The sequence below is a fragment of the Egretta garzetta genome, unplaced genomic scaffold (assembly GCF_000687185.1).
Source record: "Egretta garzetta isolate BGI_Z169 unplaced genomic scaffold, ASM68718v1 scaffold15, whole genome shotgun sequence".
NCBI classification, from domain to species: domain Eukaryota; kingdom Metazoa; phylum Chordata; class Aves; order Pelecaniformes; family Ardeidae; genus Egretta; species Egretta garzetta.
Genome location: NW_009259798.1, coordinates 2876483 through 2899375, shown reverse-complemented (window position 1 = coordinate 2899375; position 22893 = coordinate 2876483). Strand labels below are relative to the sequence as shown.

Below are 22893 nucleotides of genomic sequence, written 5' to 3'. Positions count from 1 at the left end.
ATATTCTTAACTCCTATTTACAGTTTCTAAGTTCTAATGCAACAGAATCATGTAATACCAGTAACGTTTCTGTTCTCTGCAACAGAAATAAATTCAGCTATTACTTACAGCAGGTCTGTTTCCAAAAGCAGCATAAAAAGGCTCGGTGTTAGGATAAAACAAATTTTTGATGTCTGTCAAACACTGAACTTTAAATTTTTCTGGCTTCTTTTCTATCACCTCTCTGAAATGATAAAAAAGGGAGGCTGAATAAGTACACATGAAATACAGCACAAACCACTTTCTTTTCTTTATTCTACATTTTCACCTGGCTGGATACTCATACAGGACCCCCACCCTTCTCCAACAGATCTTCATTTGGAAATCACAGTGCCCATGAAGACAAAATAGCATTCCCAAGCTTACATAATGGGCACAGTAAATAAGTCCTCTGAAGCAAGGGAACATCTACTGAAGCCTACATTGTAAAGATGCGACTGGGCAAAGATGGTTGATTACAGGGAGTAACTGCTAAATAAAAACTTATGAGACATAAATTGTCATCAAGTAAACTTTCTTCCTGAGAACTACAGAATGATTCATAGACTGTATTAGCCTTTACTGTATATAGCTTCCCCCCCACCCTTTTTTTTTTTTTTTTTTTTTTTTTTTTTTTTTTTTAAAGGATTGCAATTACCATATGTGCTAGAAGCACCTCAGCCTGTTAAGATGCTTCTACAGTCAGGGTTCTCCATCACCGCTAATTAGCAAAAGTTAAGCAATAAAGGAATCATCTATTTCTCTTCAGTTGCTCTTTACAGAATACAGAATTCCATTAATGAACAGAGGAGTTATCTCATCTCTGGGCAAAAGCCCTTTCACAACAGCTTCTCTTGGCAAGGAGGCTGAACAGGTGGCAGAGTCTGGAGTTCCCATAACACAGGAAGATGCCAGCATCACACAAAAGCCCTTAAGAACCTCAAAATCCAACATCCTAGCACCAACACATATGTCAAGGAAGATGTGAGTAGTACAGAAGCTTCATAGCAGTAATACAGCCCTTTGGAACAGCAGCTCCATGTATAAGTCGAAGTTTGAGAAGGAGGCAAGATGGTTTTATTCCTCTTTAGCACAGTCTGGCATACACATGATGTCAAAGCCCTCAAAACCACAATAATTAAATCTATGTATAACAACAAAGTCACTTCTTGCCCACACATCACAGCAGTTACAATAGTGTACGCTGAAAGATGGGCATTCTTTAGTCTAAAAAAGATACCAAAAGAGTATCACTACAAATACATTTCTAGATATGAGGAGCATAAGGTAACAGTAACTACCCTTTCACTGCATTCATTATTTAATCAGGCTAAGAAGTGCACTATAATACCTCCACAGTCTCTTATATTTAGAACATGACTGGTAAGACAGCCTGTAGCATGTCACTCAATCAGAACATCTTAACAACCTTCCATTAAAAATTCTAATGAAATATATCCTGTCACAGCAGCTTTTAGCAGCTTAAAATATTTTCAGTAATCACTTGACATGCTTCACTGAATTAGGAAGAAGGTACAATATTCATAAGTGAATAATAATAGCACAGATTATTACAGTTCAACACCTAGAAAGAACAACATTGTCCACACAGAATACCACAGTGAAGTCAGGAGTATAAAAAGTTCCTTTCTTTTTCACATGAATTTCTTCAAAACCTACCGGGTAATATTCTTCCACAAAAAAATATTTATGCCAATTCGAACATCTTACAAGTCAAGACAAGAGTGATTGTTGTTAATATGTGAACATTTTTCCCATAGCTAAAAATTAACACACCATGTTAAACACGTGAAGTCAACAGGCAGCACCTATTGGTAAACAGTGAATGCAGATGTATATTGAGGCATATCTAAAAGATAAACTGAGCAATGTGACAATCTACTGAATTTTGGTCTGTCTCTAACAAAATTTCTTCTTAATGGAATTTTGCACCAATATGTAAGAAAAAACATTATGAACAATTTCAAGCACTCCCATAAAAAAAAGCTGAGAATTCAGCCTCCACCAACCTCTGAGTTTCTTTCTGCATAAAAGTGACATTACGGTACCTGTGAAAAGCTGAGAACAAGCTGCTTGGACTCAGCAACACTGGCCCTTGAGGCAGCACAGTTCCTCGTTCATTGACCCAGTGCAAGTATCCTCTGGTCATGTCTGCCATTCCAATAGCGCGTGCTGAGCAATACAAAAACTTGTATCCATTTCTGTGAACAGAAATAAGAGAAGAAAGTACTGTAAAAATAAAGCAGGTATTTTGACATTAATAATTTTGTGTGGTTCACATGAATCAAGTCATGACTGTTAAACAGACTTAAGTTTAACCTAGACTTATTTAAAAGGAATAAAAATATATAAGCCAGAAACTTGGATATGAAAATCCATCTAGCTCTACTGCAGTTAGTGATTTATACCTAAAGTAGGCTCATTTATCTCTGGTCTTCTCATGGCTTATGACTTCTTATGGTTTTCTATCCGCCCCTGCAGAGTGGAACCACACTCCCTAGAATAAACTGAAATGGCATCTGCTAAGAGGAAGACACTTGGCAGAAAGCAGACAATGGTGTATTAACCTTGCTGTATTAACAGCATTGTACTCCTGGCTCTTGGGCCTCTGCAACAGTAGCATATTCGTTCAAGTCAGAGCAAATTTGAACTTCAAAACACAGTAAGAGAAGCAATCCTTGACTTGACATTGAAATAAAAGCTTCGGCAGAAGTCATAGGTTACCCTTGGTTCTGTTCACGATAGAACAGAGTCCAATAATGTTAGTTCAACTTAATAGCAATTTGCTCTGCAAGTCCTATAAAGAAATTATTGTTCATAAAATAAATACTGTATTCAGTGCACACATGGTCATTAAATCTAACTATTGAACATTTATATGGTGTTCAGCTGTAATATCTAGCCCCTACATAATTAACTCTGTAATTTGAAAAACAACATGACTCATATCTATTTTTTCCCCCCTATGTTTATGATCACCAAAGCCCTAACAATTGACAATGCTGGCAGGCATAGAAATAACAACTGCAATTAAAAAAATTAATTAACATTTTCACCAAATGTAATGCAGAGGTTATACACAGAACTAAATACCACTCAGCATGTGAATTCCCAGGCTGTCCTGTCTTTTCTGTGACCACGTATGTCTATACAGAATAAAAGAACAGACAAGTGTCTACGGCATAATTTAGATGCCATCATCCATAATTTATAATTCATCATCCATGTAAAACAAAAAGCAATAAACAAACCTTAGCATTACACTAGTACACAGAACAAATCATATTAACTAAGGGGACAGTTGTGATGTGTACCAGAGGCTCTTTAAACATTTCCAGTAATTTGAATATATAAGAACAGATGAATTTAATGTAATAAAAGAAAACAAATTTTATTTTCTGCGTAATGCAGAAATATCAACCTGAACAGACAGCAATCAGTAATCCTCCTTGTGAAAGTTAAAATCTGAACATCACAATATATCAGATGCTTCATCTGATCCCATTCAGACATCAATTAATTTTTCTCCTCATTTCCTTTTTTCTCTCAATTGCTAATCACAAAATCCACCATCCTCTTAGTCTTCCATTCTTCAGTGTACACACAGCTTGACTACATTGCAAAATGTATCCGGGGACCAACAGTACACCTGTACACTCTTGCACTACCCTCGCTCACCTAGAAGCATTCCCAACAGCACCCCATGTGAGCTGGTACGGCTTGATTGTTTTTCTCCTGTTCATATTCATCAGAGTAAATATCCCTGGGTTTTTTGGAATATATCGTTCTAGCTCATACCAGGATACTCTCCTTGTTAATGACATTAACTGACCTAAAGGACAGCTGATCTACTTTGCCCAATATTTCTTCAATAGCTAGTGGAAAAAAACCATGTCTTTCAAAACATCATCAGAAACCAGGTATATTCAACTAGTTTTTGAAGATGCCTGGCTTTCTCCATACATGTACACAGAGAGTACAAGCCACAGGTAAACATGATGAAACCAGGTCCTTGCACCCACAGTGGCACACAAGGTATTTATGACTGTGGAACAACAGGCACCAGTGCAGATCAGCTACTAAGCTATAATATAGCAGCCCACGCTGGTGTTGCCAGGTAAAAGCCAGTTCCTCAGGCTCTTAACAGCGTATGTCTTACTGACTTTCAATGCCTTTAAATTGCATGTTTTAATGCAATGTTAAGCAATGTTAAGCAATGTTTACTTAAGACCTACTCTCAAAATTAACCAATGACAAAGTATTTTGACTGATCCTTCTTAACTTTGTAATTTAATAATGGAGTAACAACAAATATTTATAGAAAGAAATAACAAAATAAATTGTATAATCATCTGTAGCAAAAGACAATCATCAATGTCTCTGAAGCTCATCATTATTTTTACAATAAATAAAGCAACAAGAATATTAGCAGGGAGTATCCAAAATGGGTGTTTCTACTCAAGATATGACACTGTGCTTTGCTTTAAGGGTGATATTTATCTTGCTTGACTAGAAGCCTAATGTTTAGACAGCTCAAGTCTAAGCTGTTTCACTGATCTCCCTTTCTGCTTGCTGGAAGGAGAGGGAACTCTCCCAAATGAATTCATCTCACATGTTTTAGATTTCACCCCTGCATGGCTCCGGGTTAGTCAAGTTTGGCAAGAAGAACTCCACCTACAGTGGCCACCCTAGGCTAAACAGTCCTTATGCATTTCACAATTCCCTCAACAAGGAGAGAAGTCAAAGTGTTACCAGCATCTTACGAATTACTGCTGCTGCAACTCCCAGTTTGCAAGAAAGTTCCACTTGCTACCACTGCACAACTCACTCAAATTACTATATTTTTTGGAACTAACTGTAGCTATGTGTTTGGAATGGTTGAAAGAGCAATCACTTCCTGTTGGTAGGGGGTTTTTGCTTTTGATATCACAAAGCAGGTTTTGCTCTGGATATCACACAGCAGATGTTTACACTGTGTAAGCATGACTGAAGTGATGAGATATTGATAAAATTGTCACCCTTATAGGTTAAGAGAAGCTCAGAGAAATTTTAATTTTTCTGTGCAAATGAATAAACACAAACAAGCCACAGATGCATGAACAGATTTACTGAATACTCACTGGCTCACTTTATGGTACAACTTCGCAATCCCTTGGTGTGTCCAGTCTTTGCCAAGAGTTGGCAAAATATGACCTAAAGTATCTGACCTGAATAAAGGAAAAACAACACAACTGAACTGAAAAAAACCCAATACTTATAATAACAGATGCAGCTAATACAAACCCCATTAACTCATTTGGCTAGCGGCAAAGGAAAATAAGGTTTTCTATAAGGTACTGTCTGTGATCAGAAGAGGATGAATTTATTCCCCTTTTGAGACAGACTGACATGCCCATCCTCGGCCATGTTGTTTTAATTACTCTTGTGGCCCAGGACTTGTCTTTGTGGATAAGCTAGTGATCCATAAGGTAACATGGAAGTTACGGCATATAGGCTATCAGTCAGACCTGTATAGTAGGCCAGCCAGTACTAAGCATACTTTTTGAGGTTTACAGTAAATGTTTTCTAAATAAAACAAATCTACCCATAAGGGAAGTTTATGGGAAATTACAAGCACGAGAAGTGACATTCTAGCTTACTTCAAACTAACTTCTCCACATAAAGCCAGTAGTTGGTCACATATAAAGTATTGTGAAAGTTGTACTGGTTTCAATGTGTTTCCCACTTTACATGAAAGTTATTACACTACAATAACATCTAGAAATTCAAACAAGTGAGCACCTCACTTGACTAAGCATTATATGGAGACACAACAAGAAATCCACACCCTGAGTGTCTTGCATCTTAGAGAGAAAACACTGGGCAGTGGCTTAGGATGAATTTGCAATGGTATTATAAGGTGAAGTGATTCCGTAACTCTCTCATCAGTTCAACAGCAAAGAGTAAATCCCATTCACTTTATTGAAGCTTAAGAAAACAAAGCAGGGTGGGATATGAATTTATGCTGGCACCAAAAAAAAAAAAAACAAACCAGGTTTACCCTACAATGGATAAATCACAAGGAAGAAAAGAGTTTCAGTTTAAATTACGTATTTTAATGTACCTCATTGTTCTTGGAAATTATATTTCCCTGTTCTTTTTTCTAATCATATATAGCCAAGTTTGGTTTTGAAAGAAATTGGTCATGAAACAAATCTAAGCATTTCATTTTACAAAGTCAAAAGAAAATGCTTATATTTTTATTATGTTTCCCTGTTCCACACACAATTGTTTTCCTTGATGCTAAAAAAATAAATAAAATCAATCAATCAGCAAGTAAGTTATTAGTTTTGGTCACTCCAAAATTGTGGGTTTTACCCAAAGTACTAATCTGAAACTTCTCATCAAATTTAATTTTGACATTGATTTCAGAGTCTCGTCTTCTAAATAATAATGCCTCTCACTGGAATGGCCCCATAATACCTTTATAAAGCAGAATTCGTGTGTTTGTTCTTTTTAATGTAGCCAGTGCACTTCCTAAGTGTGATGCAGCAAAAAAGTTATGATTTTGGAGAAGGTCCTCCAATACTACTGTAAATACTATCATGGAACACCAATAGGTGATGAATAATGGGTACATATGGCAAGCGTCTTTACGAAATTAAGAATTCAGCTAATGATTCTTGCATTGTTTGAAAGCCAAATAAAAAACCAAAACAAAACAAAAAAACAAACCAAAAAGCCACCCCACAAAACCACCACCACCACCACCCCCCAACACCAGAATATGATGATTCTGTGACTCAAAATTCCCTGATAATTACTTTTTCCTTTAGTCCCAAGGACAACTTGTCCTTGCAGATAAAGCCTCTCCCTGTTCATGAACTCACCGTGTGATTGTTCCATCAATGTCAGAAATAACAACTTTATCATCCCAATTCCATAGGTAAATGGTGCCTTCACAACGGCAAGTGCCTTGATACTGTGTTGTAACACTGAAGGTCACATCATTGGGGCCATTCTTGAGCTTTAAGCTTTTCTGCAAGACATTATCAACAAGATAATCAACAAACTGAGCATGTGAAATGGACACAGTGCAAACAAAGCCACAGATGATCATTGCCTTGGTCACACTGAATCTTATTGCTTTCAGCAGAGCTATTGTCTAAATCAGGATAGCAGAGGTTTGCCCTGTGTGGTGTACATTAGGCACTGATTTATAGAGCAGAACAAAACAAACAAAAACAAAAATCTGTTTCACAGTCAGGGATATGAAAAAAAAAAAAAATCCCCAAAAGTTCACATAAACAATAACGAATTATGGAATAGGGACTACCTATGGGGGGGGGTCCATTCTGAGATATAGATACGTATGCAGAGAGAAATGTGGGTAACGGGAGTTCCATGAACTCCACTTAAGAGTGTTTATATGGGGATTTGTGTCCTATGGCATTACATCTCTTTCCTATACTAACCCACCTCTCATACCATATGATCTATTACCCTTCAGTCTCCACCAAATTTCCTTAACTCTCTCACTTCCCTGCCCTTCCCTCCCACTGTCTCCTGTGTCACTTAGTGACATGCTGGGCAGGAAACTACTGATTTGATTCTAACTGCGGACCTAACCATTAATTTTCACAAAACCTGCAGGAGTTTAATACTTTAAGTGTCTGTCTCAGATATATTTCACTGTGATTTTTCAGTTAGTTAAAAAGTAAAAAGCAGGTGGGAATGCAGAACAACTGATGGGTAACTGATGAATCTCACCCACTGTTTCAGCAAGAAACCAATCTAAAAGTAGTTTTAGCTTCAGCTACTTTCTGCAAGGTTTCTGAATCTGAAAAGTATCAGTACAGTTCTGTAACCCTTACTTTCCATTTGCTATACAAAATTACCAACACATCCCATCTGTCTCTTAGGAAAAATTCTACATTTCTTACAAACACTTCAGGCAGTGAGTGATGGGCTGTTTAATGCTGTATGCCTTGTATGGGTTTCCTTCAGAAAACTAATTGGCTGTAGATAAGATGACAAAAAGTATTTCCCTAAAATAGCTCATTTTTCCAGATCAAATTGGAACGTGCAGAACACAAAACTGTTACAGTTTTGTCATCATTAGTCAAAACACCTCTGTCACAGAGGAAGAGAATTGGCTCCCAAGAAATTAAGAGCCTGGCCTCATAGTAAATTCACAAGCAGCTTTTTCAGAAGCTACTAACAGAAAATTGTATTTATGTAAAATGTGACTATCTGCCTATGAATGAGGGAAAAGGAAAGAAGGATGAATAAAAAGAAGAAAAAAAAAAAAGCAAAAGAAGAGAGGCCTGTGGGTTGACATATACACATTATACGCAATACAAAAAAAGACACTGTTCCCAGTACACCTGTTCAGGTGACAAATACATACTCTGGAATTTCATTTTGATATTTTTCTAAATGGGATCCTATGTCTCCCAATCTCTGAACCCCAGCACTTGCTGCAAGGTACAGCATTCATGCTTAATACTGAAAAGAGAAGGGAAAAGAATTTTTTTCAAAATATAGTAAGAGAGAGAATTAAATGCAAGACGTAAGAGCTAATTAAGCTTTGCAAGCCTGAGTAACAGTGTTGTTCATGTTGTGTTAGAAATGACATTTCAGGACAAGGATGTAAAATTAACTCACAAGCTGGTCAGAAGTGAGTCGAAGTGTTTTTTTGTAACTGATTCCAGACAATAATGAAAGATGACTTGAGCTGGTTTGTAATGACCCGAGGTTTTGTTTGGCAGCTCTAGGGTCTTCATCGCTTGAAGAAGATTCATCTTTTATTCTGGAACATTGCACACACAGAAAATGATGCTATCACATCAGTAAATGCATCTCAGTATCCATTAAAAATGCATTAACAGTGAGTCACCAAATAAGTCATTGATTCTCTGCTCCTAAGTACTGTCTCACAGGAGGTCATTCACATCATGGCTTTAAATATATCAATGAAGTGCTGAATTTTCATTCATGCATGTTCCCTACTATTCATACTTGGATCATTCTAGCCATTCACTTGTCTATAACTAGTTTTCATTACTTTAAATTTAACGGATGTAAATTAATGTACCATATTGACTCAAAAATCTCATAGTGGTAAAAAAACCAAAACCCCCACCATTAGAGACCATAACTACAAAGATTTCTCAGTTCTCAGACGAAGAAAAAGGAGTTCGTTATGCTGGCCTTCTTTTCCTCCCTTTTCCCCCTCCCCCAAATAATTTATCAATTAATAAAAAAAATCCAGGTGATGGAAATTTTATTATAGAAAGTAAATCCCCCTTCTCTTTCAATGAGCAACTTTAGATCATCGGATTATTCTTTTCCAAGATTTGCAGGATTACCCCACTCAGGATATGATGATGAAAAGTCATAAAACCTGAGCTCCTTTACACAGTTCTGTTCAAATACACATCAGTGTAATGTTTACTTTTTTTTTCTGCTACAACCACTTCTTCAGAAATTTGCTAAGGATGTTTTTCTTCAGAGAAAAAGTTTTCCTAACAGTAAAAAGATCTACCACCTTAGGTAGAAGGTAAAATATCCTTTCAGCTCCTACAAATCTCATCAGCATTTGGGTTCTTACTTCGATTACACCTAGATGTTGTTTGATGTTAGGAAGTCTTGACCCAATATCAAGGTACTGCATGTCATGACTAGCAACATTTAAAAGCCTATCTTATCCTTTGTACCCTTGGATCTCAGAAGCTTTACTCAACATCCCACTTGTCACATTCTGTTTGCAAGCAGTAAATTCTTAATGACAGATTTCTAAGGTCAGTTAAAATTTAAACAAAGAACGACAATTACAGAATCTAGTCTGCTTGAAGTCTTAATCCCACTTTAAAGATAAGCTTTAAACAACCATGTAAGAAACAACAGACCTAAATGTCACTTGTCATCCTTAAAAGGAAAATCAGCCTTTCACATTTATATTTTGTGGCACTCTCAAGCTCAGAGAGGCAGAGATAACAGCTAGTCTCCTACAGAATGAAGAATCCTCCTTCTAGCATATTCTCCTGGACTGCAGCTGCTGACCTCCAGAAAGAATAACAGTTTCATAAATGTGATCCTTGAACTTAATGAGCATAAAGCATATTTGAATCTGACCCTTTTCAGTTCTAAGTGCAGACAGCACATGGACGGGCTGCCTTTACAGTAAGATTTGTACGTACAGCAAAGGGGCAAGGTAGGAGAGCTATCCCTGGCTAACTCATCCCTCCAAAGCAAGTTAAAGATCATCTTATGGAACCCTCCTGAAGGAGAGAATCTAGACATACATTATGATTAGTTTGGAGCATGAGAAGGAAGAAATTTCTACAATCCTTGAAAGCAGTAATAGAAAAACATGACTACTGACTGTGAAAAAAAAGTCTGGAAAGTCTTAGGCCCCTGAACTTCCCAAAATAGGCAGAAACAAATCAAGTTGTCAGGCCATAAGTATAAGTAGATCAGAAATTTTAGCAACTGGGATCTGACAACAGCATGAGGTCATCTGTGATGCTCCCTTGAAAATTCTAGAGAGATACATATAGCTTCAGCAAACTGCTCCAATTATTGTTTGTTTTCAAGGGGCTGGAACATGTGTCACGGAGCTGCCAGCCAAACCACAGAAATGCCAGAGCGTGCTTGCAAGGTCTGCAACCCTGCCATGGGTAGAGCCTTCTTATCTCCACTTATTTGCTGTAATGAATAACAAATTAAATATATTTCACTGACACAGTATTTCTTTGCTCAAATATAAGAGGTAGCTTGCTTTCATTTTTAAATGGCAACTCCTGCTCATTTCAGGTACAGATAATTTTGGGGGTACCTGTTTGCCATGCTCATCTGTGAAGAGTCTTCTCCTGTAAGTCCACTCCCACTCATACCTTGCTCTGGCTTTGTTTCCTGTAAAAATATAAGTATGAGAAGCTCTGCATCTCCTGCTGGGCAAAGAGCAAATGTTTTCAGAAAAATATTTGAAAACCAAGTTCTGTCTTGTACAGAATTGGTAAAAATCAACAGCATGTTCATTTCCTTTGCTTGTAGACAAAGGAAACTTCATGGTTTTTGTAAAGAATAAATGCTGAACAAAGAACTAAAAATTTCAAATATAAAACTCGGAAGAAGAATTAAGATTTAATCTTGCATGGAAGTAGTACAGAAATACAGATTTCACATCTAGCACAGCTGAAGTTCTGGGATCAATCCCATCACTACTCAGTTCATGCACCTCAAATAGCTAGATTTCACCTGAAAAAGCAAAGTATGGCTCTGGAGAAAGAAAAAAAAAATACAATTACCTTTCATAGAATCATTAAAATCTTGAATTCAGTAAAGCTTTCCAAACTGCTTTTACCCTGAGTAGATGCTAAGCTCTATCAATTTCATCCCACCACATTTTAAAATAGTGAATGATTTTATGAGACACACAAACAACAACACCTCCCCTTATCCCTTTATAGTTGCCACAGCTCTAGAGATAACTAAATACTTCCACTCAGAGAGAAATCCTAAAAGCTTCAACAAACTAAAAACTTCATGCTCTGAGGCCCATACCCACAGATCAGTACAACGGTTATTTCATGCAAGGCTAAAAAAGTTCATCGACTGAGGCACAACCATAAAAATGTATTAGAAGTAATTTCTCTCCCCTCAAGTACTAATGCTTCAGTAGTATAAATTAGTATGAAGAGGTTTTATTAGCCAACTTTAAAGATTAAGTATGTCTAGACAGGAGATCAATATTTCATATAAAGTTTTGCTTTCTTCACTGTTCTTTAATGTTCATCCATGGCTTTAAGACTGTTACCACAAACTTCTAATGCTCAGAAAAATTCAAAAAGACTTTAAAACTAATACATAGTCAGTTTTCCATCTTAGGTTTTGCTGAATTTTACAGCTCACACTACTCAAATATGTCTGTTCAACTACCAAAAGAAAGCTGCAGAAAGGTATGTAATCTGCACAAAACCATTAAATTAGTGGCACAGCTCTTCAACTCTAGGTTCCCAAACACAAATTTAATCCTTTAGATAATACTGCCTCAGGTTTGTGTAACGAAAATAAATGCAGGACCAAAACACTGCAGGCAAATGTTTCAGGTAGGGTCTGCTCCAAAGCTTTCTAAAGTAAAAAGAAGTCAGATTTTAGATGCTGTTTAAACATCTTTTAATGTGTATATTCTCAGTCAAATTGAATATTGAGTTACTCTCAGAAACAAAGTTCCAAGGAATGAATATGGAGGTACCCAGCCTTCCCACTGCGACCAGAAGGAAATCCTTCTTACACTTACCTCTTTAATAGTGCTGTTCCTCCCTCGCCATGAAAACCACCACCTTCCACCTTTTTTGGGCATCTTGTCCCTCATTATAGATTCCACAGTGGCCTGTGATAAACGGATGGTAACATAAAAAAAACCCAAAACAAAAGACAACCTGATATATGTAAATGAAAGAAAGTGCCAAACACACAATTTTAACTGATAATAAATAGAATAAAAGTAAACATACTGTCTGTGGACCATAAATTCTACTAAAGCAAAATCTAATGGTATCCAGAGCTGCTCTGAAGTAACTTAAGCATGAATACTTATGGTATTTTTAAAAGGAAAATGAAAAAGAGATAAAACCAAAGAAGAAAAAAAAACATAAATAGATATTAGTATAATGTCTAGAATGGAGGACCTACTGGTTTTAAGTTGAAGTTACTCAGTGCAAATTATATTTAAAAAAAAGAAAAGAAAAATACCACTTCCTAAAGGAGCTCTCATGCAAACCAGTAACAAACCCACATGCAAGATAGTTATTCTAATTTAAAAATAACTACAACGTTCATATTTAATGACCAGTTTAGAAAAAAAAAACCCAAAGTTCTTAATAGCTTTTAGGAGCTTAGTATGATGCTATGAATTTGACCGACAGCGTTAGAACTGTTTTTTTTTAAACCATGGCTACTTTTCATTGGTTATATATACTAGACCTCAGTAGAAAAAAGTTTCTTTCAATACCCATAATGACTGGAGTCTTACACATTGTAAAAAGAACTGAATTCTTTCAGTCAGAGAGCAAGCAAAAAAACCAAAAGAGCAAAATATTACAGTAAAGGTGGCCACAGTGTTTGGTACGCTCTAGAATAGCTTAGCCACTGGCTTTCTGAGATGATAGCCTCTACTGTAAGCAAAGTCACCAAATAAAACTGTTACAGTAATTAGTGATTTAAAAAAAAATATAATAATCACTGATTCCAATAACTCTTAGCAGTTAAGAGAGAGGGTTAAGTTTAGCTAATGTACAGGACAAGGCATCCTTTTTCCCAGTTTTCCATAGGTTCTCTTCACTACGCTGTCTAAAGTATATAAGAAAAGAAAGAAATGACAGAGGAATAAAGTAGAGCAAATAAGTTGAGAACTTTTTAAACAAAAATAAGAAAAACAAGAAGCAGATGGAGCTACTGAGAATGGAATGCCACTGTTGAGAACAATGGCTACAATTTAAGGAGGTTCTCAAACATATGGACAACATCAAGCAGGCGCCCCATTGACTTTTAGCAAGATAATTCACATGCTTACAATTAGACATGTGGTTAAGTGTATTATGCAGAACATAAGTGATTTTTTTTTTTTTTTGCAAAAACTCCAGTTTTCAGTCATTTCATAAAGCCTGTTTTGATAAAGTAACTTAGTATTCCAATCCCTTAGTTCCATTATTACAGCAAATCAAAACTCTAATTAACAAGTCATTAAGAAAACCAGTAGGATGACTGGTAGAATAAATGAGTAATATTAGTTTCAGAGGTACAGTTCAGTGAAGCAACCTTCCCAATCACATACTCTTCCAGCTATATAAACTGGCTTCTCCGCTAAATTAAAATTGCAACACCTAGAAAGTTATCAGCATTCAGAATATAAGTTAGCCATTAAAAAAAATGAACACACTGAATTTCATACTCATAGAACACTTTTCTTAACCGATAACCTATATGAATAATGGCATAACCACAATGCTGTTGAAAGAATTGCCATTTCCCTTAACAGCAAAAATATTTCATACCAATTCTTTCCATTTACTCATCATAGGCAAAACCCAAAATATCTGGCTCAGGTATCAAAGTGTTTAATTAAAAATGCAATTACCCTGCATTATCTTTATTGCCACTGAAGACCCAATGGGCACCTATCAAAGTCTGAATCACTCTGTGCAATTGCCCCACAAATACCGAGTAGGATAACTATACACCTTCTGCAGGCATTTCAGTTCCATGGGATGAATCCCACCTTTGATAATTACTACAATATTTGCAGTAAAGTGCAAAACATCTGGCTCCTTGAAATTCAAGCCAGGTTTACCAGATGTTTGGGACTTTTAGGATCAATTTACTTTATTGGGATGTTGCAGTGCAGCTACGCATGACTGCGTACATAGGTAACTTGGCACTAAAAAAAGAACACAGTGTAGAGAGCATTCCGGGCTTTGAAGAAATTTTTAATTCCACATTCATGGCAACAGAGATAGCATTTGAATTCACATAGATTAAACCCAAAGACACGTGAAGTGCTGCAAATGGCAGAAGGAAAGTTTAAGTTCTAAAATTTATTAAATCCATGGCTAACCTGGATACAAAATAGTGCCAATGGTAATACTACTTCTTTATACATGTTTACAGTCGTATGTATTTCTGTCCTGAGCATCTACGTGGCACCAGGTCACATGGAATTCGACTAAGTTCATCAAGACGTTTAATATAAGCCAACATACATAGCTGTCACATACTCGTAGCTATCTGCCGCTACCTACTTGGGTGGGTTACAAACAACCAACCGAGAAATAGAAAACCAGAAAGCTACAGGCCTTCCTTATCTAGCAGTTAAAGCTCATTCACTGAGGTTAAAATTAATGGCCTCTATTTTTATTTAATAATATACGCTGTATACAGATAAAATGGAAAGCAGTCACCAAGTATTCAGCTACAGCAAACACTAACATAGGTCAATATAATTTATGCTTACAATCCATATTAATGAAGGAAAACAGGAAGTTTTCCTTCTTCAAAATATTTGTAATGATCTTAGCCTAGCAAATAAACACTACTCACAGACCAAATTTAGTTCTGCTTATTTAGCCCTTAGCATAAGCCAGATGAATGGTTATGTGTGGACAGCTATTACCGATGGGCAGATTCTCTTGTACAACATCATCTTCCCTGCCTTAATAAATGGTAGAATGTCACAACTCCTCCTCTGACCAACCTTCATGTTCAATCTCACCTTTGGCAAAGGTTTCTGGAATGCCTGCATTGCCAGCAGAAGGGGACCAGCTGTCGTCCAGTTGTAGTACCTGGGCATGCAAAAGAGATGATTACTGCATTTTGTAATCCCAAGGTTCCAATTCACAATCTACCTAGTATTTATCATCTGCCAGGTTGAAGCCACAAAGCCTCTTTAGCACAGGTCAAACTCTGGCCTGCATCGGTAATAGTAGACCCACCTTATTCCACAGTATGTTCACAGGTATTTACAGCATATACTTTTCAAGGTATGCAAGAGAAGCTAGGTCCTTAAGTAGAAAGGGTATCTGTCACACATTCCTCATGTCCTTACTATGCCTTATTATCACAGCATCAGCTACATTTTTTACAAGCTGTTTTCACTGTTTTTTCCATCAAGGAACTACGTAAAAGTTAGGGGCTGTAGTCTGTAGGATGTCAAGCTTTTGCTATTATGTGCTGAACATGGGTCAACTCTTGTACAGACGTTAGGACGAACACTATTATCATCCACCTGTCTAGGGAAGCTGAAGCTCACAAGGCAGCCACAGAATACAGAAGAAAGATCCTCACTAAGTACTCCTCTCTTCCCAACATATCAGTAGGCAGGTAAACATTACTATCAAATTCAGAGAACTATGGCAGGGAAGCAGTAAGTGACTCACCTCAGACCACAGAGAAGGTCAGGTATGAGGCCGTAACATACGCAATACAAACTATCGCATAAGGACGCACCAGGCATGTCAGATTTGTATGGGTGATGTTTATGACTAAAGGGCAGCCTAACCTCTAAGCGCAGCACAATGCTGTGATCTCTCCTCTACTCTGCAGCGTTGTATGCCATGTGCAAGGAGCTCTCAAGCTAAAACACCCTCCGAAAAGCTGCATCTGGCAGAGACCATAGTGCTGCACTGCTACCAGCAATATAAACATATGAAATAATGTCTTAGCCTTGCAGAAATAGAAGTCTCACACCTGGTGGGTGAAGTTTGACAAGTCTTGAAAAGCAATGCCTCCACAGAGGCATATACGCAAAATATTCAGTATATATAGACAAACTTCTGGGTACAAAGTGCTTGCAAGCAGACTGCCATATCCCTGTAAATATTAATTATTCAAACTGGCTCAGGGCAAGCCTTAGCAAGTTCACATCCTATTTCATTTTTACTCTGCCAATTGAGTGTGAACACTATTAGCATTTAAAACTAACTTCTTGAAATTCAAGTTGCATCAGTTACCTCTAACAGGTCATCTCAGACTGCTCTTTGGTTTCAATTTAAAGGAAGAAAGGTAACTAGAAGAGCATGAATTCACTAGAGAGCTGACTCTGCATGAAACTAAACTATGAACATTCAAAATCTGTTTTTCAGCTATGGTTAAACTGATCTAATGCACTGAAGTGCCACAGAAGTGTTTTTGTTACAACAGCAAAAATATTTTTTTCCCCCTGAATTATACTTACTTATTTCCAATCTTAACCACGAGGTTAGGGTCGTCGATGATAGCAGGATTGTCTACAAACTGCTGATATGTTACTGCATGTTCTAAGAATTCTTCTGTGGAGGGAAAAAAATTACATATGTAAAGCATGCATTTATAGATGCCTGAGAAGCACCAACCTAAAGCTCTTAGCATCTCTCAGACACACAGGTTTCATATTCAGGGTCAGCCTTCCATTACTAGGGTGCTGAGATTAGCAGTAATTGGGAAGCAAGATGTTCAGAGACTCTCAATCTCAGAAGATGCTGAGGGTTTCTTTGTCCCGGGTGCTGGGTGTCTTTCCTGTTCAAAATACAAGCTAAGTGAAAGCTCAGGGATGGAACTGTGAGGGAGGAGTATCAGGCTTCTAAACAAGGCAAGAAAGTACTTTGTCATGCCTTTCACTGATCCGCTGTCCAAGTTAGGAGCAGAAACTGATGGGTTCAATGCATATGTAAACCCACTGCCAGAAACTTAATGATCACTTGTAAGGCCTACAGCAAAGTGAAAATGTCTACGAATAAATACCCCTTCCACTGGTTGTGACTCCTTTCACAAAATGTACGTAATTCACAAGCGATCCCGATAACAACACGACTCCAATAAATCACAGTATATTTGAAATGTTTTAATAACTAGCTCCTGAACAGCAATCAGTGTAGCATCAGGCTTATATGATTTTATGATGACATATTACTGCAGAAGGTGCAAGTCTTAACACATTTATCTTCATATTATGCAGCTGGAAGTTTAAGACACAAAGCATTGTAAATGATTTATCTAAGTCACACATAAAATTGGAGGTTGAGTAGGCACTCAGGTTGAAGTTTCCAACTCCCCCTCCTAGTGTGCCCATTTACAGGCCACCTTTGTCATTCCTGACACCGACAGCTGTCAATTTCCCAGCTATTTACTGTACCAAGTGGCAAAAGTACCATTAACACTATTGTGATACAAAATGTAGTGCTATCGGGAAATAAAAATACCAAGAAAATACTTTCAAAAAATATAGTATATAGTGAATTATGAAAACCTGTTAAAAAAAAAAAAATCAGAAGTCCTATAGGTCTACTATTTTAAGTATGAAAAATTATCATTACAGGGACAATATTTATCTTCTCAACACATTCTTGAGTACAGCCACAGGAGGGCACTGCTTCCTCAGTCTAGGATGCTAAAACTTGGCTGATAGCACATGTATGTAATCCAGAAAGTCATTCTGTACCTTTGGTTATTTCTTTGTTGTCAGTAAGGCCCCCGCAGAGAGAAATGGCAATGGAGGGCAAGTCCCGAATTCCATCCGAGGTGCTTTCAACTCCACTGTCAACACCTGAGCTCCCAACAGACTGCGGAGACTGGCTGGCAGACCGCGGCCCCGTGTCGTTTGTGTTCTTGCTTTGGACGTTATCCCCACTGGAAAAGAAAAATTATTAATTCAGTCTTCATTTATTCATCCCCAAATTCGCTCCCCAAATTCGCTCCCTTTAACAAGCACTGTTTACATCTGACACGCACTTAGGAAAAAAGGGAAAAAAAAAAACAACCCAGCAAGCAAACAAACAAAAACTGCTTGCTTTTGCCTTAATTTTCTTTTTTTTAAAAAAAGTAGTATAGGCCTCAGGTACCCTCAAATAATGGACTGCTTGTACTTACTTGCCTAAACTAGGCATGCATAATTATAGCTTCACTTATTTACAAGAGATAGGAAAAATAAGACAAACTGTACAATCTTAGACAAAATAACACTACTATAAGCAGAGTTTATATAGTAGAACTATTCCCACACAGGAACAAGAATAAACATATTAGTTTATTATTTAATGTATATTAATTATATAAACCAATAGCTAAACCCAAAACAAAGGAAGTGTATGTTTGTGTATTTATGTCACATGTATATAAATAAAATACTCTACATATAAACTACCAGGATTAAAATTTTAAGAAACAACCAATCATTATACCCATTTAAAATCTGTGTATAGATGAGACATGATAACAAAGTGCAGGCTCAAACAATTCTGCTTTCCATTCCAAATTTATATGAATGCATTTGAGAAAAGTTGGGCTAAAAATTCCTTTTTCTCCATATTACTAGTCTTTCTCAGTTTTACTGAGATGCTAGTATTACAACAGCTGAGTTTAAGCAAGCAAGAAGGAAAAATAAAATATGCAAGCTACTTTAGCTGTTGCTCAATGACTTTATTCAAATTACTAGAGTATGATGTGGAAAGAGGACTATAAATGTTATAAGAGGCTCTAGTAAAGATCAGAACTAGTTGGAAATCATATGTTTGGGGTGCAATATCTTCATAAATAAATCGATCATGTGTCTTCCAAAACTTATTTTCTAACATTTGTATTTATAGATGGTCACCCATCGTAGAACAACATTAAAGCAATAACTTTGTGCTAATACTGTTAGCAGTAAGATATGTTCTTCACAGTAATAAGCAAGGACATGGAGATAAATATATCCCAAGGCCGACTGGTCTCCCAGGGCATGCGAGTAACACTCACAAACACCAGTGTACGTTACATAACAATCCACAATCAATGTATCATGCTTAATTGACCAAAATAGAAAATCAGTTTCAAGCACACTTCTCGGGCCCACATGCAGGGCCTTCCAAAAGCTCTAATACTCCTCTCTACAGAGTTTTATTTTCCTTCTGCCTTCACCTTGTCTTGGATTCTAAAAAAGAGGTCTTATCTGGTTGGCAATGAAGAGTTTGATCTAAATCTGGAAGGTGACAAGAGCTCTTTAAATAGTAAAAATATAAGCAAAGGACTTGTACTTCTTGGGAAAATAAAGTGCAGCAACTTCTGGATCCATGTCAGTGAGGTCATCTAAATAGACACCATCAGCACCAAGATGCCGGCTTCGTTTGTCTGTAAGGGATGACACAAATAAGCCTATTAATGAGCATTTTCTGAGTAACAATCCAGAATTGTTATTACTGTTTAATTATTCATTTTAAGATCGAGAAACCAGACACTTACAATAATTTGTGAACTGTATTTGTATAAATTGGTACTGCCAAAAATTTCAAAACAAAATTGCTGATATACATTTTTCAGACTTGGAATACAAAAAATGGGGCAGCAGAGGACTAGTTCTGAGATAAACCAAAGCCTCCTAATTCCCGGTGGTTTTGTCTGGGATAGGAAGTCAGTGGTCACTATAGGCAAACAGCGACAGGAAAACTTTTGAGTATTTGCATAGGCCTATTATCACAGTAAGGCAATCAGTGCATTTAATCTCCAAGAACCAATCTTCAATCCCCCCTTGCAAAAGGGAAGGAACACAACAGACTGTAGTATAGTCATGAATACTCTATATAACTAGCTTGTTATGGAGACAACTTGCGGTTTAGCACAGACAGCTGATGCGTTGTGCATGCACATGCACCATTGCAGGGGATAAGACAACCCTCCCAGGTCTTTCACTAGTACCAACACACAGAGCCATCACCGTCCTGTTGTTGCTGGTACACCTAGACAAGTAAATACTGTAAAGCCAAAAGCTAATTTGGATTTCATTCTAAAACCCACAACTTCTCACTGTCCCAATTTCCAACATCAAACATCAGAAAATCAATCAGAAAAAAAGTTATGTAAAGACTGGATAGCAAGCAGAGTAACACTGTCATTTTTTTGTCTTCAAAGACAGTGGAATGCATAGGGAAGTGGCTAAGAAATTGGTACGTTTACTGATTAAAAAGCAGCTGCACAATCTAGGCTTATATAGGGCTTCCACAATCATAGAACCATCAGAGCTCTAAAACACAGCATCTGTAAGCAAGTAAGTTTCATGTGAAGATTGTAACACTTATTATAAAATACCATGGATATAGAGCCCAGAAATTAAGAAGCAGAAAAGAAGACAAGAGTTATGTTTCACAAATTCAGGACAGGACACGTACCACACGGAACTGAAATTGCTCATGTGAAACAAAAGTACCTTATTTTATAGCAAATCTGTTGTTTGTGCAAAAGACATACTACAACTTTGTACTAGAGCAGAGAGGTTCCACAATTACCAGCAACACATAACGACTCTGAAAGCAGTCAGAGCAGGTGGACCAGCAGATCTACAGTGTGCTTGTACCAAAAAGTGAAATCTCTGAACCTGTCAAATACGGATGAACTTGCAGCAAGTTTTGCGGTCTTGCTCATAAGCAAAGTGATGCCAAAAATCCCACACCAAGGAGAATCTTCTACCTTACTACATGGCTCCTTTGAACAGCCTGCTGCACAGCTCAGATTCTGAAGGTGCTTTACAAAGCTTATTCCTTTCCAAACCCAAAAGTGCCTTCAGGCACAGATTAATTTATATGACAATGACGTGCTTTATCACCATGAAATTTATAGACAAAATCATACATATAAAAGTGCAGAATCAACAGCTTTACCTTTCTTTCTGGAAGGGGAATCTGTCTTGCCAGCTGGTTGGGCTGAGCAAGCTGCAGATTGTTTTATTTCTTCATTGGCAGGCAACGGTGGTACAGCTGCTCCTGGAGACTCAGTCTCTGGCTTATTTGTCTCAGCTGGTAAGGGCTCACTTTCATCAGCAGTTGCTGCATCTGCTTGTCCAAGGGCAAGCAGAGGAGACACAGTGTTAAACTCCTCTATAGGAGAACTTTGGATGACCCGAAAGTGAGTGCTTTCAGAAGGATTTACATCCACCATGCTGGGTTCCTTTGCTTTGAGCGGAGAACTGGCCTGTGAGACAAAACCAGATTGCTATAAAGAAAAGCTCTTTAAAAATGCAACAACTAGAGATTAACCAGTTCTGTTCAATCCAGTGAGACCAGATTCTCAAGGTAACCAACTACAGCAGAAAGCCAACACTAACTGAGGTGGAGACTACGGTGTACAAAAGACCTCTCTGCTGTGCATTTACTTGCACAAAATTCAGCATCCAAAGTGTAATCCCCAGTTCAGGTATGGCCAGATAAACTCTCAATAGCTTGGCTAGGGACATAGAGAGGGACTGCAGAGGGAAAACCCTCCAGAAATAAGATGTGCAATACACACTGGGCTGTGTGACTGGGATAAAAGTGAAACACCCAGATCTACTGACAGGAAACTCTGAATTCTAGTCTGGAAATGCCAATTTGAAACTCCTGCCTGGACCTGTGCACTTAAATCAGTTCTCTATTTACAGAAAATAGCTCCCAATTTTCTTGTAATATACATAATGAGAATAATGCAGAGGTGATGGGACAGCTCATCTTTGGCCTACTAAAGGAGAGGCCAGAGCTCTTCTGAAGGAATTAAGGATTCTGGATTCCCATCCCTGCTTTTGTCACTAGCTACCAATAGTGAATTAAAGATAAATTGTAACAGTGCCATTATAATTTTGATGCCACCACCAGAATGCAGAAGTCTTCTTTCTGAAGATACCAACTGCCTGCAAAGCAGGAATTTTGTTTCTTTATACTGTTCCTGACCCCACCACTCCTGCAGTCCTTTCTGCAGAGAAGCCAACCTTCAGGAGAAGGGGCCAAACCCTGCACCATCCCTGCCCTCACAGTTGCAATATGCCACGGGAACCTCATCTTTATTTCTCACACCCTGAGGCAGGCGTAAGCCCTAAGTCTCCCCTTCCCTGTATGAATGCTCTGACTCCACAGCTATCGTAAGGAGCCAGCCAGCATCCAACTGACCTGCAGTGCGCTCAGCTGCAGGAGACGAGACTGCAGAGCAGGAGACGATGCTGCTGGCACACTACAGATCCTGCCATCTAACTGGGCCAAATGGCTTCAGGCAGGAGACAGGCACCAAGCCAGTCAGCTCAGCCAAGAGAACAGCACGTCTGGGCATGCAGGGATGCAGAACTGCAGGTGTTTCTGGATGCTTAGGTACTCGAGCAACCGATTTTAAATTTTGTGAATCACACTGCTAATGCCAAGCACCTGATTTCCATCTGAGACTATTTATAAATTTCAACCATTTACCAAGGGACATTGGGTCTTACTTTATGTTATTCAAACTTCTAACTTTTAGAAGACTGGGTTTCAGGTACTTCCTCATATTCTACTGTATATGATCAGTGTTGAGAACATCCACGGCACAAGGCACTTTCCTGTACCTCCTGAGGAGCAAGATACAATTCTC

The 22893-nt window shown here is 37.8% G+C and overlaps 1 protein-coding gene across 1 annotated transcript in view; it reads right to left on the bottom strand.

The window, feature by feature from the left end:
* LPIN1 (lipin 1) overlaps positions 1 to 22893 on the bottom strand; it is a 38386-nt gene that overhangs the window by 6318 nt on the left and 9175 nt on the right. The window contains exons 6-17 of the mRNA XM_035895319.1: positions 21186 to 21495; positions 19569 to 19662; positions 17996 to 18183; positions 16754 to 16847; positions 15293 to 15362; positions 12323 to 12415; positions 10859 to 10935; positions 8686 to 8830; positions 6909 to 7057; positions 5160 to 5246; positions 2088 to 2240; positions 109 to 223 (exon numbers count right to left, since the gene is read on the bottom strand). Of these exons, the coding sequence (XP_035751212.1) occupies positions 109 to 223; positions 2088 to 2240; positions 5160 to 5246; positions 6909 to 7057; positions 8686 to 8830; positions 10859 to 10935; positions 12323 to 12415; positions 15293 to 15362; positions 16754 to 16847; positions 17996 to 18183; positions 19569 to 19662; positions 21186 to 21495 (1575 nt within the window). The remainder of the gene's footprint in view (positions 1 to 108; positions 224 to 2087; positions 2241 to 5159; positions 5247 to 6908; positions 7058 to 8685; positions 8831 to 10858; positions 10936 to 12322; positions 12416 to 15292; positions 15363 to 16753; positions 16848 to 17995; positions 18184 to 19568; positions 19663 to 21185; positions 21496 to 22893) is intronic.